General features: G+C 34.5%; 1 protein-coding gene across 28 annotated transcripts in view; it reads right to left on the bottom strand.

Annotated features, from left to right (window-relative positions):
• Positions 1-17184, bottom strand: part of SOX6 (SRY-box transcription factor 6) — a 572550-nt gene that overhangs the window by 337427 nt on the left and 217939 nt on the right. For all 28 annotated transcript variants that reach the window (XM_046637752.1, XM_046637768.1, XM_046637749.1 and 25 more), the window contains one exon: positions 3974-4214. In XM_046637752.1, the coding sequence (XP_046493708.1) occupies positions 3974-4214 (241 nt within the window). The remainder of the gene's footprint in view (positions 1-3973; positions 4215-17184) is intronic.

Here is a 17184-nt window from a genome sequence, read left to right as displayed (position 1 = left end):
TAAAAATCTTCCAATGGCTTTCTCTTACAATTGAAATAAAGTCCGAATACCTCACTGTAGCCTATGATACCCCATAATATCTGTCAGCTGCTCGCCTCCTAGATTTTACCTCATACCATTCTGTCCTTCACTCATGCCATTCCAGCTACTCTGTTGTTTTCTGCTGCTCAAACACATCAACCAAAAGGCTTTCACACTTACTATACACTCTAGCTGGGTGTCTTCCCCCAAATTTTTGCATAGTTTCTCCTTCTCATTATCCAAATCACAGTGCAAATGCCAACTCTTCAAAAAGACCTTCCCTGGACTGTTTAAAGTAGTTACTCTCTATCACAATTTCTTACTTAATTTTATTCATTGCATTTATCATTGTGTGAAGTTGTCTCACTCGGTGAAACTTCTTTATTGTCTGTCATACTACTAGAATCTAAGTTCCATGACAGCAGGGATCTTATCTATCTCATTCACAAGAAAGTCCCTGTGCCTAGAACTTATTAGTAGGTGCTATATACTCAAGTAACATTTAGCAGGTATTCATCACACACAATATCATAGATCGGTCCCTAAACATTATCACAAAATGTTCTTCCATGCTAGTTAACATTAAAAAGAATGATACACTATACATTTTTTCTTTCTTTTTTTTTTTAAAGATTGGCACCTGAGCTAACAACTGTTGCCAATCTTATTTTTTTTTTTTCTGCTTTATCTCCCCAAACCCTCCCCCCATACATACTTGTATATCTTAGTTGCAGGTCCTTCTAGTTGTGGCATGTGGGACGTTACCTCAACATGGCCTGACAAGTGGTACCATGTCTGCACCCAGGATCAGAACCGGCAAAACCCTGGGCCGCCACAGCGGAGCGCGTGAACTTAACCACTCGGCCACGGGGCTGGCCCCCTACATTTTTTCTAGGAAAAAATTATATGAACTTATTTCTGCCTAACGAATCAGTCCTAATGGCAACAAAAACACATTTCAGGGGACAGTGTCAATATTCCTCTGCAAAAAAAGGTGGTGGTACACTGATGTCATATTGAAAACAGCAGCGGTTGTACACAGTGAAGAAGGACAGTGAATTCTTATTTATAATAACTTTTCAGCCTTCAAATGGATCTACAAATTAATACAGCACAGTAAATTTAAAATCGAACATTTTGGTGTCCATAATTTACATAATTGTAATTAAAATCAGAGTCTAAAATTTTTTTATCTCAAATTGGTCTTTGAATGCCTATCTCTGAAATTTTTATTCTCCTTCTTTTCTTATGCTATAATGAATTCTTTTCCTTGTTTGAAACTGTGTGGTCTCATATTTGGTTGGATGCTACCTCAAAACAATTAATCAGAATTTTAACATTTAAAGATTTCTTTTTTTTAATCAAGAAATGGGGATTAGCAGAACTTCTCTGCTTTGTCTTTACCCTCTCTTTCAGAAAAGCTCCTCTTTGGTCTTGATATTTCAAAGTAAAACTCTTCCTGAACCCAGTAGATAAGAAACTTTTAGTGCCTGTTTTAACTGTTCATGAGTGAGGATCATCACAGAAAGTAAATAACAATGGAAACTGAACAAGTGCTGATAGAATTTTTGTTGTTGTCTGTTAGACTCTCTTTTAAATTTTATTTCTTCACAACTATTTTATGGGATTCACTTACAGTGAGTAAAGAATATGATACATTGAAGAAAACTACAAATTTCACTTAACATCAAAGCAGTCCTTTTGGACTTCATATTTATTTGAAAGTAGAATGAGGTAAAATGTTTATTAAATTTTACTTTAGTCACAGTTCTCCACCACAACACACACACATACACACGCATTCTATATGTAAGTTTGAAGGACTGCCCAGAAAACGTAAAATCCTTCTATTGTTTTCCTTTCCTGCAAAGAAAAATTAGTTGGTGATATGATACTTGCAGTATAAGTCATTACAGGTCTGATGTTACAGTTGTTACACATTACTGAATCTATCAAATGAAAAGGGAGCACAAAGGGAATTTCCAAATGCAGCTGCTATTTCCCATTTGTTAAATCCTTTTATTATACCATATAAGTACACAGCTGGGAAATACTATAGAGTGGGAGTTAAAACAAAATATTTTGGCTTCTAGACATTCAAAATACACAAAGCCTCCAGTGGAAAGCAATGCTTGATATCAAAAGAGAGTACAAGTTTGAAAACATTTCCAGCAACTATGATTTCATTTATACTAACATATAACATATCTGTAAATTGAAAATATTTTATACTACCATAAATCCCACTTAATATAAATTTGGTAGGCAAATTATTAGTATCTATCTTGTGACAAAATTTTATATTATAAAATTTTGAGAATAATTCACCAAAGGAACTTGGCACTTGCCAAGATCCAAACAAAATTTTACTAAGAAAATTAAGTATAGTGTTCTCTAAAGAACTAAAATTTGAACTGTATTATTTCTGCCTCAACATATATTTTTCAATCTAGTTATTTTTATTTTTTCATGACTATATTTGGCATAAAAGTCAAAATATATCTTGAACCCATGCCTTCTCTCTATCCCCTCTGCTTCCACACTAATCCAAGCTACTACCGCATCTTACCTGGACTTCTGAAATAGCCCCCCAACAGTCCTCCTCCTTTAACCCTGTCTCCCATCCATTCACCATACTTCAGCCAGAATTGTCTGTCTGAAATGTCCTTAAACCCTGCAACGGCTTTTCATTGCACTTAGAATCAAATCTCACTTCCAAAATGATCTCTACAAGGTTTTGTTGGATATAGCCTCTACCAACCTCTCCAACCATATCTGAATCTACATTGTATGTTCACTCATTACACTCCAGCCACCAAGACTGTCTTTCATTTCCTGGAATTCAGCTATATTTTTCTCACCCTCCTATGCAAGGAAAATAAATCTTCCAGTGAATCGAACTAATTGTGTAATGATGATCCTGTTTGAACCTAAAGTTATCTAGAAAAGGTTTATTTTTCTTCCAGTCTCCAACTTCTCACTTACAGCTCCAAAGCACTGGCTGTGTCTACAAAATCATCTGAAAAAAAATATGTCTGCCTCCACAAATTGTGGAATCGAGTCTTCGAATTGGTTCTGAGACATTAAATATAGAGCAAGAACTTAAATATTTGTTATAACTAGCAAAGGCATTTTAAAATATTACCTTATTTTTTATTAAGAAATAAAACTTTTCCTCATTGCCCATTTAAAATATTTTTCATTAACTTAACCAAAAGTTAAGAAATGTACAGTGTTTTAAATTCTTAATCTAATAAAATATATTAAAGTTTTGGTCAGTTCTAGATGCTAAAAAATTGAATATTTTTGCTTTAAACGAGACAATTGATGTCACTACTGTGGTTTCCGTTTTGATCGTTAAGGATGGAATTTAACATAAAGTTGGCTGATACACTGTGTGTATTTGATGTTGTTGTTTCCACCTTTAGGGCAAACTCCTGCGGTGTGACTGAATGATACTCAGGAGCTTTGCACGTCCTTTTGAAATTAATATATAGGCACATAAGTGAGAAAAGCTTTATTGTTAATCAAGAATGACCGTTAAAAATGATAAATACCTGCATTTCCTCACTAAAGATGTATTCACTATATGACCTCACTCACATAGATATGTTTGCTGAATACAATTTTTCAATATTAATACACAGCCACGCTTTATTTGATCAGACTTATTTTGTGGTATTATCAAGCTCACCACCAAATCTCCCCCAAAATAAATTTAAATTTCTTTTGGCAAGCTAACCTAATAATGCACAGACTAAATCAAAAAACGTTTTCCAATTTTTCCCAGTTATTAGTATATTAATAAGATTAATAATATACATGGTAGTTTCATGACTTGAACACAAATAGCTCTAATGATACGTGTTCTGAGCTTTTTCTAAAACACCTACTTGTAATGAGGCCATACTAACACACACTTAGTGCCAGTGGCCAGATTTTAAAAGCTCACCATTCTTTGCTGAGACGACAGAACACTGTCCCAGTCAGCATCTTGTTGAATGGTATTGACAAGTGTTGGTAGCTCCTCAGAGTGAGGTTTGTTGTGCATTATGGGGTGCAGAGGCAGATGGGAGGCCACATGTTGATCACTGCCCTCTTCCTTTTCCCTCGAGGTCAAATCTTGGGTCATCGTTTCCTCTCCATCAGCTGCGCAGGCAAATGGAGAGGTGGCTTGCTTGGAAGACATTCTTCTGCAGAAGAAGGAAACAGCGTGGGTTAAAAAGGGCTGTCAAAGACAAAAGAATAAACCATCCCCTACGTTTGACTAATTCAGGAAAAAAAGGAAGTTCTCTAACTTCAGAGATGTTTATGATCTACTCTAAATGCCTGAAAAAGAACTCTTAGCTTATCTGCTCCACTTTCTCTCTCTGCATTTAACTCAGCAAACCTCTTCCCAGTAGTGGCTGCATGTTTTCTCTCTTACCAATCCACAGAGGAAATTTTTATGGAATAAGTTCTCAGAACATATATGTTTGTGTGTATTTTCCCCCCAGTTCTCCGAACTAGATTATAAGCTCTTGAGAGCGATTCAGTCAATGGCTAGCAATGAAAACAAAATGAACAACTGACCTAGCAAATGAGCCTGTTTGGAGGATGACTTGAAAGCACAAATATCCACATTTCTCTTATGCTTTATGTAGGAACAAAAGTCTATGTAAGAAAATATAATCAGGAAAGTAAGTAATCTATGATGAAAGTCCTAAGCAAATTTGGTCCTGACTTCTTAGTTTACACCTTGTATTATGAGTGCTAGGCCTAACACTGCTTAGTGCCAATCTGATCTTTTCTAAGGACCTTCAAGCTGTGTCAACTGGCACATATTGATTGAGTGGCTGATAATGTTAGATTAGTCTTAAGGCAATTTTGTAACATTTGAATTGAATATATGAAATAACTATGCCTCTATTTTATATTAGAAAGTACATAGAAGATTCAAAGCATTTGCTATGAAAATAGTAAAGTGTCTACTAAGCATAATATTTTTAAAACTCCAAAAACAATTACTAAATATTCATCTATATATCCACAAGTGAACATTGACTACACCCAGCACAAGGTCTCTATTCTGTGCTTTCATATAAAATCAGAAAATCATGATTATTAAACAGAATTTCAAAACTTTTAGAATATCACTTTATCAAGATGATTTTCTTAGCAAAATGTTTAAAAATAAAACTGCCAAAGTTTATAACTTAAAAGAATAGGCAATTGAATATTTTTTCTAAAACTTTACATTGTTGGTTTACAGCATTTTTAGCTCTAAAATTGCTGTGTAATGAAAGGAATAAAATCTCCACCTTAATTGCTCTTTAACATTAATTGATTTCATACCATTTTTTTAAAAATGCACAAATCAGTTAACAGAGGAAACCACATGAGCATTTTTCAAATTAGCAAATCATTAACTCGCTAGTACTGTTTCTACAGACAAATAAATACTGATTAAAGGGTCTAGAAATCTGAGATTAACAGTTAAATTTACAAATCTGTCACATGCTTTCATGAATATTGCAGTGAAGGAAATATCAAGTGCAAAGAAAAATAATTAAGTTAATTCCAATTTAAACAGTAGTTTTTATGTAGCAGCCTATGTTTCACATAGGATTTAACAGCTAATGCTAAATTTCTCACAATTAATGAGGGGGCTCAGATTTAGTATCCTACAGTGAAAAAAATTAATATAAGATCAGCTAATCTAATTATGCACAGTTCTAAATAAAAGTATTACAGGCTTTTGAAGTGCTTTGAAACATATTAAAATGCTGATACCTATTTATAATAATCATTCTACAAATAATAAAAATTTCCGCTATTAGACTCGATACTAGAAAATAATAGAGGGGAAAGAAGTAAAGAAGAGTATCTATATATTTTCTTTAAGGAGAAAGAAATGAAATGTTCCAAAGAGTAGTATATCAAAGAATCAAAGTATATTCTTGAGTAATTTCTATCAATACTAACAGATGGACAAATGGACATACACTTATGAAAAAGGATACCAACAGATGCTTCTTAGTATACAGGAATCACTCAAGAGCTTACTTCATTGTCCTCTTAAATACTATAGTAAAACCAGCCAAATTATAACTGTTCTGCAACTTTATCAAGAGCTTGCCATAAACAACGAGTGTTTTCATAGTTCAGATAATGACAGTACCAATAATATAATCATTTGCATTAAAGACAAAAGAATGAATTTACTGCAGCTTTTTAAAACAGCTAAATACAACTGAATGTCATAATCCAAAACTCAGAGTGACTTTAGCTCCCCAACGAACATGCTCTTACTATAAAGTCACTTGGCTCTTTCCAATAGCAATATCTGTGATTATTGCTTTAGTATAAATTAATCATGACACAAAACCCAAAATGAAAAGTCTCTTAAGAATAATTTTAACTATAAACTGCACCAAGGAACAATAGTGCACAATCCTAATTAAACACAACCGCGCAGCTGTAAAAATAGACTAAATCTGTCCAAAGCTATGAGTTGAGTTTAAAGGCTGGTTTGTTAGAGTGTTTTCTTAAGGAAGGCTGGGCCCTCAGTCTTAATCAGCCAATAAATTATTTCCTGCAATTACATTAAATAGAAAATTATCTTCAAATGGGGAGTGTTAATTGAAAATCAAAATTCAGAGGGAAGTTTAGAAATTACACGCTGAATACAATTAGTGAGGAAAGGCTTCACCTCTACTTCATCAAGAGTCTTCTGGCGATTCCTCCAGTGACCATTCAAGAAAGCTATCTATTTATAACATCACACAATTTGTCTTTTATTTTGCACCTATAAATACAAATGTGTATCAAGGTTGCAAATAAAATATAAGCTGCCAAAAAAAAATCAGTATTAAATCTCACTGTTCATCCTCAGTTCACACCATCATTCAAGACAAGAAGAGGGGTAAGGCAGACAATAATAGTGAACAACGAAGGAAGGCAGACTCAACTCCAACATCCCTCCCTTTGGTACAGGAATTAACATTTTTTGTTCCAAGAAGAATACTTTCCCATGTCATATTTTACTTAATTTCTTATGCTTACTCTACTATAGTTCCCAATATGTTGTTAGTAGAGAAAACGGTGATTTTTGTTCTTTTAGTTAGGCATCGCTCCACTGTAGGCATTTCCTTTTGACAAAATTGTTGGGCTCATTTTAGGTTTGTTTTTTATTGTTGATTTTGTTGTAGTTTTTTGTTTTGGGTGGTGGTTTTGTTGTATTTTTAAAAGGAAAATGTGCACAAATTCTTTTTAATGTACAGTTTATTAATAAGTCTTAGATTTAGTGATTAAATTCAATTTACTGATTATTTTTTGCACAATTACTTTATTAAAGAATCCTTCAGTTTACCGATTACAACCTCATTGATTTCATTTCCTTACTTTAGTTTTCCCTTTTAAAACATTCTACAAAACCAACTAAACTGTATTCTAGAAGCTGCAAAGAGACTTGACTTTTGGTAATGCCTTTACTATAACTACTGCACCATGGCTACTCTCCTTTAGAAACTCATAAATCAACGATACACTTGTTTTAATATTTTAAAATGTCACGTGGGATGCTTACTTTTACTTTTCATGCTCATATCAGTAATTTTCCATTACAAAAACTTTCACCCCCAGTGTATTAGAACAGTAACTCACTTTAGCTGCTGCCATACACAACTGTTAAGCAAAAGAATCAAAATCCTTGTGAAAATGGTCAATTTCTATGTGACTTTACTTTGTTTTATTTTTGCACTATTATAACTTAAAATCATTCAAATGAATTGTTTTTTTAATTTGTATTAAAAAAAATATCTCCCAGTTATACCCCCTGAAAACAGGGGTTTATAATGGAAGTGCTGACACAACCCTAACTAAAGCAGCGCAAATGTTGCCGCTATAATACACAAAATCAAGTTCTATTATTCTAAACTATCCTCGCTCATGGGATTTTTCTTTACTGTGCTCCCAGCCAAACTGCTGAAGCATGAAAAATTTAAATGCAATCAAATGCGCCCAATTCTACTTTACGAGAACAAGTGTCTACAGTGGTACAATCTTAAAAGGAGATGCAACAGATTTGTTTGGTGTTTTTTTTAACTGTTTATTTATAATACAGTGCATTGGAGATAAAATAAAAGAGGAAATTACACTCACATGGTACCAGTGTATTGACTACACAGAGTACATTATAATCAGAGAGAAAAACTACATTGTCAACTTATCACATTGGTTAAACAAGACGGTTTTCTGGGGCATAGCCATTATCAAGTAAAACCTCCAAAGAGAATTTCATGTCTTTGGGACACATGAAACTGAATTCCCATCATGTGTTCCCCGAGTTTGAAATGTCTCTGCCCAGCAGATCAAGTGAATTCCTAGCATGCCAGGCCATTGGGAAGAACTTCAGGGCTTAGGACTTTTGGGAATGAAATTGTTGGAGATAAAATCTCCAGTAATTGATAATGTTTTCTAGGAAATCAGTAGGAGTGACTCTAGAAAGATGATAATTATTTTACTCCAAAACCCCAGCATAAAATCTGAGTGTTTAGGCCATTAGAAACCTACTTAGTCAGTAAATTTACTTTATATTCTTTCACAAGAAATCAAGATTAGTTGGTCTAAGACTTTACAAAATGGTGAGGACTAGTTATCCACACATTAAATCCTCTATCTCAGAAAATCATATTTTCTAGGACTCTAAACCTTTCTGATTAGATGTTGTTATTTTTTAAAAACAGTTATTTGTATATGGTTAAAAGTTAGGATTATTTTAAAACAACTTTCTCATAAGGCATAGCAACTTGAAATTACACTTTTTTCTTTACTATTTCTTGGGAAGAATTCAGCTCAAAACTATCATTTGGAACTTACATAAGTATCCAGAGTCACTGAATTTTCTAGAACAATATTTTTAACCTAATTTTTAAAAATGTTTTCATTACTTCTAAGATTATTATCAAATGGCATTCACTTTTTAGGTGCATTACAGTTACTCAAAAGAAATCCTGTTTTAACATAAAGCAACATTTTAATAGTTGGTTTACTTAAAGAAAAAATTAAAAATTCAGGCCAACATTCACATTTATTTTTGTAACTCAGCCCCAGGCTACCAAGGTAGACTTATTTCAGTCAGATAATTCACTGTTAATTTAGTGTTGCAATTGATCTGATACTGAGAAATAAACAACTAATTTTCCAAAAATATAACACAGTGCCTCTCATTTTAAGCAGCATGAGTAACAGATATGTTCAGCTGCCAAAATGCACAATACCCAGGAACCCCTACAAAGGATTCCAGTCCACCCAGCCTAGGGCAAAGAATGATTTAAACACCTTCTTCCTGTACCTCTAATTCCCACGTTTAAGGATGGGAAGGAGGGGAACGGGTAGGGGGGAAGGAACCCTAATTCCAAACAGTAAAATAAAGACATGTCTTTTAAAACTTTCCCTGCTTCATTAGGGTAAAGGCTGAGGATTGTGATCGATTCTTTGTATTGTTTTATCCTGCCCTATCTCCTCTCCCCAACTCTCCCCTCAAACTTCCCCTAGGCTTCTGCCAGGTTTTTCTCTTTCTTTCATCTGTTTAATAAGCAAATGAGGAAATTCAATGTGTTATAGATCTATCTTTTAAAGTTTGTAGTGGCTCTTTCAGAACATATGTGGTAACATAACAGACAATATCTGTTAGAAGAAAACTCACTGATTTGAGATAACTGTCAAATCAACAGAAAGGAGGCAAATGAAATATGCTTGAAGCCCTTGAAGTATGTCTAAGAAGCAGCTTATATTAATGGATTTTGACTTATCTAAGACTCCTAATTTTTCAAACCAAACCAGCAAAACTGTCTCCAAAGGCCTTCTGAGGTTCTTACAGAACAGAGACTACCTGGAACAGATTCTTCTCAAGTCATCAAAGTTTGTGTTTCTAGAGTTTATATTTAGCTGACAATATTGCTGTCACTTTATATAGCTTAAGACTGTTCTTTGGACTACAGCTCATATGTCTTGGAATGCTTTGACTCATGAATTGTTTCTCCTGATAATGTTACATCACGTAACCACCTCTGTCTAATTGGTTAGTACCTGCTGGAAGAGGCAGGCAACCAGCCTAACGACTGGCCTGCCTGACTGACTGCCTATGGAAAACCTATAATTATTACATGTGTCTCTGAGTATCCAGTTTCTTTCTGGGATCAAAACAACTTGACTTCATGTAACCCCTATCTATACTTTTTGATTGATAGAAATAATATTGAATTTTTCTCACAATTTATCTACCAGTAACTTGTTGAGATCTTGGCTTTGGAAAGCCAGGCACAGAATATATAAATAAAACCAGTCGCTTAACAATAAGAGCAAAACCAAACAACAGCTACTATGAATATACACTAACTTAAAGGATTTTAAGCGCAATGACTTTATAGCTCAACTGAAAGACTTCTGTGTGGCTTGAGAGAAAGAAAGCTGTCTAAAATAATAGCAGAATGAATGCATTTATATATGTTCACTTTGAATCTCCTCTTCACATAAAAAGAAAATCATAATTTTTAAAGTGAATATCAAACATATTTTTGTCAACTTGAAACCAATCCACTAATGTGGAAGCCCAGTTACAGGATATCTTATCCAATTATTAATAAAAAACATAAACCAGAACAACAATTTCTTAGAGAGAAATGGTAGGAAGCCGTCACTGTATACTTTTCCATTCTAATCTCCATTTTCACTTTTTAATATTGCCAGAAAAAAAGAAAAAATGAACATTGACACTATTAGACTGTTTCAAAAATGAAGGCTTGGGGCCGGCCCGGTGACATAGTGGTTAAGTTCACATGCTCTGCTTCAATGGCCTGGGGTTCACAGGTTCGGATCCTGGGTGCAGACCTAGCACCGCTCAACAAACCATGCTGTGGCAGCATCCCACATAAAATAGAGGAAGATTGGCACAGCCATTAGCTCACCAACAATCTTCCTCAAGCAAAAAGAGGAAGATTGGCAACAGAGGTGAGCTGAGGGCCAATCTTCTTCACAAAAAGAAAAGAAGAAGAAGAAGGCTCACATAAGGTGACAGCAAACAAAATTCTATAAAAGAAGCTAATCTCTGAGGTTCTCCTTTAGCTAAATAAAGCAATCCAACAATTCTTCTTTCATGTAACGAAACAAAGTATACATTTCAGGTTCCTATCAAATACGAGGAGGAGAAGGAAGAAGAAGGTGGGGGAGGGAAGGAGGAGGGGAGAAAGGGAAAGGGGAGGAGAGAAACAACCGTGGCTTTGCAGTTCATTTTCAGTTTGTCTACTTAATGAAAACCTCATTGTACAACCCTGAAAACCATTTCCAGCAGGCAAAGTATTTCTGATTCAGCAGAGGTTACACAAGCATCAAAGCAGTTAAATATAGGTGCCAAGCCGCATTGCCAGGAGCTCTTAGTACTGTGAGTTAGTGTTACCTGACAGCTTAGTGAATATAAAATTACTTGTTTCTCCAATTGAAGACAATCAAATTGTCACCTTCCATTGTAATAATGCACAACTAGTGATCAGCAAAGTGCAAACATAATTACCATGAAGAAAACAAAAAATCAAATCTAAATCTCTCTACAGAGTAAACACATCTATCTGGCTTCCCCAAAAAAGGAGTGCATTTTAATACTGAATGCTATGATGCAATCTTTGTTATTTAACAATAAGATTTATTAGTCTTACATTAAATTAAAATGAAAAACAACAAGAAATATCAATTCATAAGAAGTGAATACAAATACCAACAAGAGCACTACAACTTTCCAGAGTATAAGGCCTACAAATTATACCACTGCCATTTGGCTGCTAATGTTAAGTGTATGTCAGCAGCACGTCCCTTACAAAAATCTCGCTTTCAGAGATTTCTTTCTAGCCTAGAAACCTTTGAAGGTTGTAAAAGACAGGTAGGATCCAACCTCAAAAGCTTTTGTCTTAATTTTTCCTTAAAAGAAAAAAGTTACGCTTTACATTTGTCTTCTAAAGTGATCTATATTTTCGAGGTTGAAAATTCACCTCACAAAATTGATTTATTATCTCTAGACAACTTTAGAAAAATGACCAAACATAGGGTAGATGCCCACAACTATTACTGAGACACTCAGCATCTGGAATTCTTGTCCAAATTTGGTGGCCAGATTGGCCCACTACAAAACTGATTTCAGTAACCCAAAGCTGCGTTAGCATTAAAGCACTGAAAATTTGACATGGTTCTCTGATCCCCTGAAGAGTCCTAAGATGTAAATATAGATGTTGCTCCAAACAAACTGCTTTTTTAAAAGGTCTCTTTGTAAAGTAATTTATATCTATCTAACTCAAAATTTAAAACATTCAGATTTGCATCATTCTTTCTCAGTCTCAAAACACTCCTAACATAGGGGTTTTCTCCTTTCATCAATAATGTCCTCTTTTTCATAAGAAAAGTATACCATACTTACAGTTAATGCCTGATATTCCATTTTTGCCTGATACCTCTGTTCTGAATAATATCATTTCTAATCCTCTAACACAAAAACGTATCAGTTGAGGGAGAGGGGAAGCACTGCGCCAGAGTGAAAGTGGAATGAATTAGAGACCATCAACATAAGACTCCCTGAGCTTGAATCTTAGCACATAAATTCAGACATTTGCAATTGGATGTGCCATTCCTTCGAATGATGCTTTCATCCTTTATAAATCTGAAATGGCCAATCACTCTTACATTGCATTCCTGTTCCACTATTCCTCCATTTTATTAGGGAAGGGTGGAGAAAAGGGGGAGCTGAATGCACTGGATGGACTTGTGGCTAAATTAGAAGCAGAACAAGGATGGAAGAAACAGAAAAAAGGGAAAGTCCAATCTCTAGTTGCAAGTTTTATCATTATTTGAGAGAAATTTCATATCATTAAGAGAAGTCTGGATATGAGAAATAAGTGTTTCAGAAACAGAGCTTTTTCCTTGAACTTACCAACTTTCAAGTAATATAATAAAGTTTGTTTTCCAAGGGAGCCTACTTATAAGCTTAATACAATAAAAACCTCCCAGCACAGGGGAGGCAATCAGTGTTTTTTGAACTTCAATGATGAGTAACTTAATACGTTCCTAAAATTATGTTCCTACAAAATATTCCTCTCAATACAATAATAATAAAAAGTATCAACAAGAGGAAGAAAAGGAAACCTGTTATCAGGGAATGTCTTCCAGACCTAGAGAATTAAATGCTTACATTGATATTATCATAAGCTTATAGTCAGTGGAAGAAAAACAGAAAGCATTAAAAGATTTTGTCTTATTTTTTAAAAAATGAAAAAGAAGCTTATTCTATATGTTCCATAAGGATAGGGATCATGTCTGCCTCATTCCTTACTGGATCCCCAGTGCCCAGCACAGTGCACAACACATTGGCAGACAATCAATACTATTGGAAAGAGAGAGGGAAAATCAGAGAAGGAGAGATGAGCAAATAGCTTATATGTATTTTAAACTTAAGGTGAATAGATAATCACAGAAAGTACCACTCACATGTTAATGCTGCCAGCCTAAACATTATTCTTTCTCTGTACTCTTTTTACCAAACATCTCATTCTTTAACACCTAAATCATATGATTTTTATATCTATATCCCCAACACTGAGCTCTCTCTCTCTCATTTCCCTGAAATACAACAAGCCTCAGATGACTCCTAGCCTAGATGACTTATATCAAGATGCACTCTGCTATGTCATATTCAACAAACTTAAAATTAGATTCATCATTATTTTCCTCAACCTCCTCCCTCATTCACTCACACCCAGAAGAGCATAATTCTCAGAATCATCCAAGTTCAAAACATGAACACTATATCCTTCTCTTCTTCTTTATCCTTCCTCCTCATTGCCAGCCTGTCATTAAGCTCCATCAACTCTTCCTTAATAATGTTTCCCATGCTCATACCTTCTCACCATACTCAACAATCACCTTAGGATAGGACTTTACTACACTTCATAACTAAACTCTTGCAACAAACTCTAAACTGGTTTCCCTAATTTCAGTATCTCTCCCTCCAAATCAGTCCTACTGCTACTCCCTTTATCAGGCCACTCTCTTGATTAAGAAACATCAGTGGGTCTCCCCTGATGACAGAAAAAAGTCCAAATTGTGACTGGCATCCAAAGCCCTTCACCCAGATCCAACCAATCTTTCTAAACCTATCTTCTAGGAGTCTACACTTTAACCTCCTGCTCTAACTAGACTAATACACTCAGCCTTCACTTATTACTGCCTCCCAGCCTTTGCTCTGCCTGTGGGAAACTTCCCACACTTTCCTTTCTTATCACTAGAAAATCAACTGAGACTATTATAGGCAACTACAATCCACCCCTCTTCTAATTGTTTCTAATAAGTGCTCTGAAAATTTATTCTTATATCACTCATTCAACACAATGCATAACATCATACATAATCCTTTTTAAATGTATAATATATAAGTAATCCCAATCAGATTACAAACTTTTCAAGGGCAAGAACAAAATCCTAGGCTTCTCTGTATTCCCACAGTACCTAGTACAATATTTTGTGCAAAGAAAACAGATATTTGCCCAATTATTTAATTTTTATTAAATGAATAGGCAAAAATAAACTTAAGTCATTATGCTTAACCAGAGGATTTAAAGTAAAACTTCTAGATCTCTGTATATAACTTGGTTTTCCAGGGCTGTCTCCTTTTCTCCCACCCTCCGGCCAATTAAATTCATTTCATACTTTAAAAGTTTTACATATTCTATGGCAAAAGAAAGCCCCCCCAAATCATCAATTTATGTTGTTAAAAACATTAAAATGATATATAGATGGAGAGAGTGACGGATGAATGGATGCATGGATGGAAGGATGGACTTTGGAAAGATGATTGACAAGACACATAAATAGTATTTACTAGATGCTTAGAAAATACCAGTCACCATGCTAAGCGCAGCTACATGTATTATCTCATTTAGTTCTCAAAACAACTACAGGAGTTAGATAACATCATTATCCCTGTTTTACAGATAAGGAAACCAAGGCACAAAAATGTTTATCTAAAAAAAATGTAAATGCCTAAGGTCATACCTGGTAAATACAGAAGGCAGAATTTGAACTCAGATGGTCTAATTCTAGGGCAGATGCTATTAGAATCAGAGGTAATTGATGGTAAATCTAAATTAAATAAATTATTAACTATTTTCGATTATCATATGATTATTTCCTTACTAATTTATACACTTCCTATATATTTATTTTTAATATTCCAGTTAGATATTCTAAGATAATATATATCTTTATATATATATATATATCTAATATATAGATATATAATAATTTATCTAAGATAATCCAAGCTTAGTCAAAGGATCATTATCTTTACTTTTTCCTTCCTTTCAACTTCTAGGTTGGAGGTATTTAATTACTGGCTAACAACTATTTTAAAAAGAGAGAGAGAGAAGAAAGGAAAGCAGGTAGCCCTCTAACCAATCCATTTCACTTTCATTCTAGCCGATTTGACAACAAAATTGGTTACAGATATAGTTAAAAGATATTGGTGCACAGGGCTTAGAGGTTCACTGTAGTTTTTTTATGGTGAATTTCCTAACAGATATTTGTTGGTTGTTAACTATCCATGATTTACCTAGCAAGCTTTTTCTGGTTAGCCTAGATGACAAACATTTAACTATATTCTTATATAGAGACTTGTGAGAAAAAATAAGGATGTCACTGCCCATTCATGTCAAGGTCCACAGAAGTATGAGATTTAATTTCTATCACCTAGCTTTTACCAGAGAAGGCACATCAGAAGGATCAGATACAGCTGGAGCTGTTTCACTACAAAAGTAGGTGTTGAGGAGAGCCTTGAGGGAAAACAAGATGAGGTACCTGAGCAATACATATTTAACATACCATCCGTCTAGAGTTCATTACAGAAAATGCAGAGCAATTTAGATATCCTCTTAAAATCTGACTACCATATAAAATTACATACACTCTAACCTCTGGGGGAAAGAAACAGAAAAGGTGCATACACAAGGGCATGCATTTTTATAAGTTATAACTGTCTGTGAAAGCTGAAGAAAGGTTTTCACCAACAACCTAAATTTGCACAGTTTTTATATACACCAAACAATCTAGTTTCACAAAAAACTAAAGTGCTGCTATCTTGTTTCTGTCTCCCTACCTCCACCACCCCTCCTTTCCTTATAGCTATTGGCTTCAAGTTCTCACTTGCATTTGCTGGTAGCATATTATCATAGACAGCTCCAGGAGAACATGAGAATCCAATTGTTTCCATGAATCATTGCACAGAATTGTTTGAATTTTCATTATACAAGACAAGTGTGACTACCCACTGTATTGCATACTAAGGAATTCTTTACCAAGTACCTATATGGACACCTATCAAGCCACAGAACTTCTGGTTTTCCCAAGCTTTGCTTTGGGAAAGAATCCTGCATTATTTATCCAGTTTTGTGTTTTCTCCTCATATAAGCACCAATTCACAATTTCCAAAAATTGAAAAAATTTTACAATTATCATGACTAATCTATTAAGTATTTCTACTTCTTCAAAAGTAAATCTTTTATTTGCATCCCTGGTGCCTAGAACTGGAAAACTGCTACCAGTCTTAACAGAATCTACTGCCAGAGGAAAAGGGCGGTGTAGTGGAAAGGTTTAGAGTAGGGATTTAAATCCCAGAACTCTCATTTACTAGATCGGTGAACTTGAGAAGCTACTTAACTCTCTGAGCTTCCAGGTCCCCAACTGTAAAATTAGAGACAATATATCTTCTTTGAAGAGTTGTGAAGATTAAATTAATATATGGGCAAGTACTTAGTATTATATTTGGTAGGCATTAAATGAATGCTAACTTTCTTTAAATAAAACTTCACAGAAAAAGTTTGACTTAAAAAAAAAACCAAAAAGTCCTAAAAGAAAGATATTCTGCATTTTTACAAATCATAATAAACAAAAGTCTCATGGAACAGTTTTCCAGTGGCAATATACCCATAACCCAATATTGAGTGGACCAGAGACTAGGATCATGTCCACAGGGTAAAATATATAGGCTATTACTTCCCAAGAGTGGTAGCCATGAGAGGGAATCACTCTTTATACAGAAGAAACCAAAGCACACAGCATCTGCTGCTGAGAACTGTATTCTTCAGGATA

Source organism: Equus quagga, chromosome 14 (assembly GCF_021613505.1).
Source record: "Equus quagga isolate Etosha38 chromosome 14, UCLA_HA_Equagga_1.0, whole genome shotgun sequence".
NCBI lineage: Eukaryota > Metazoa > Chordata > Mammalia > Perissodactyla > Equidae > Equus > Equus quagga.
This window is presented reverse-complemented; position numbering and strand designations above follow the sequence as displayed.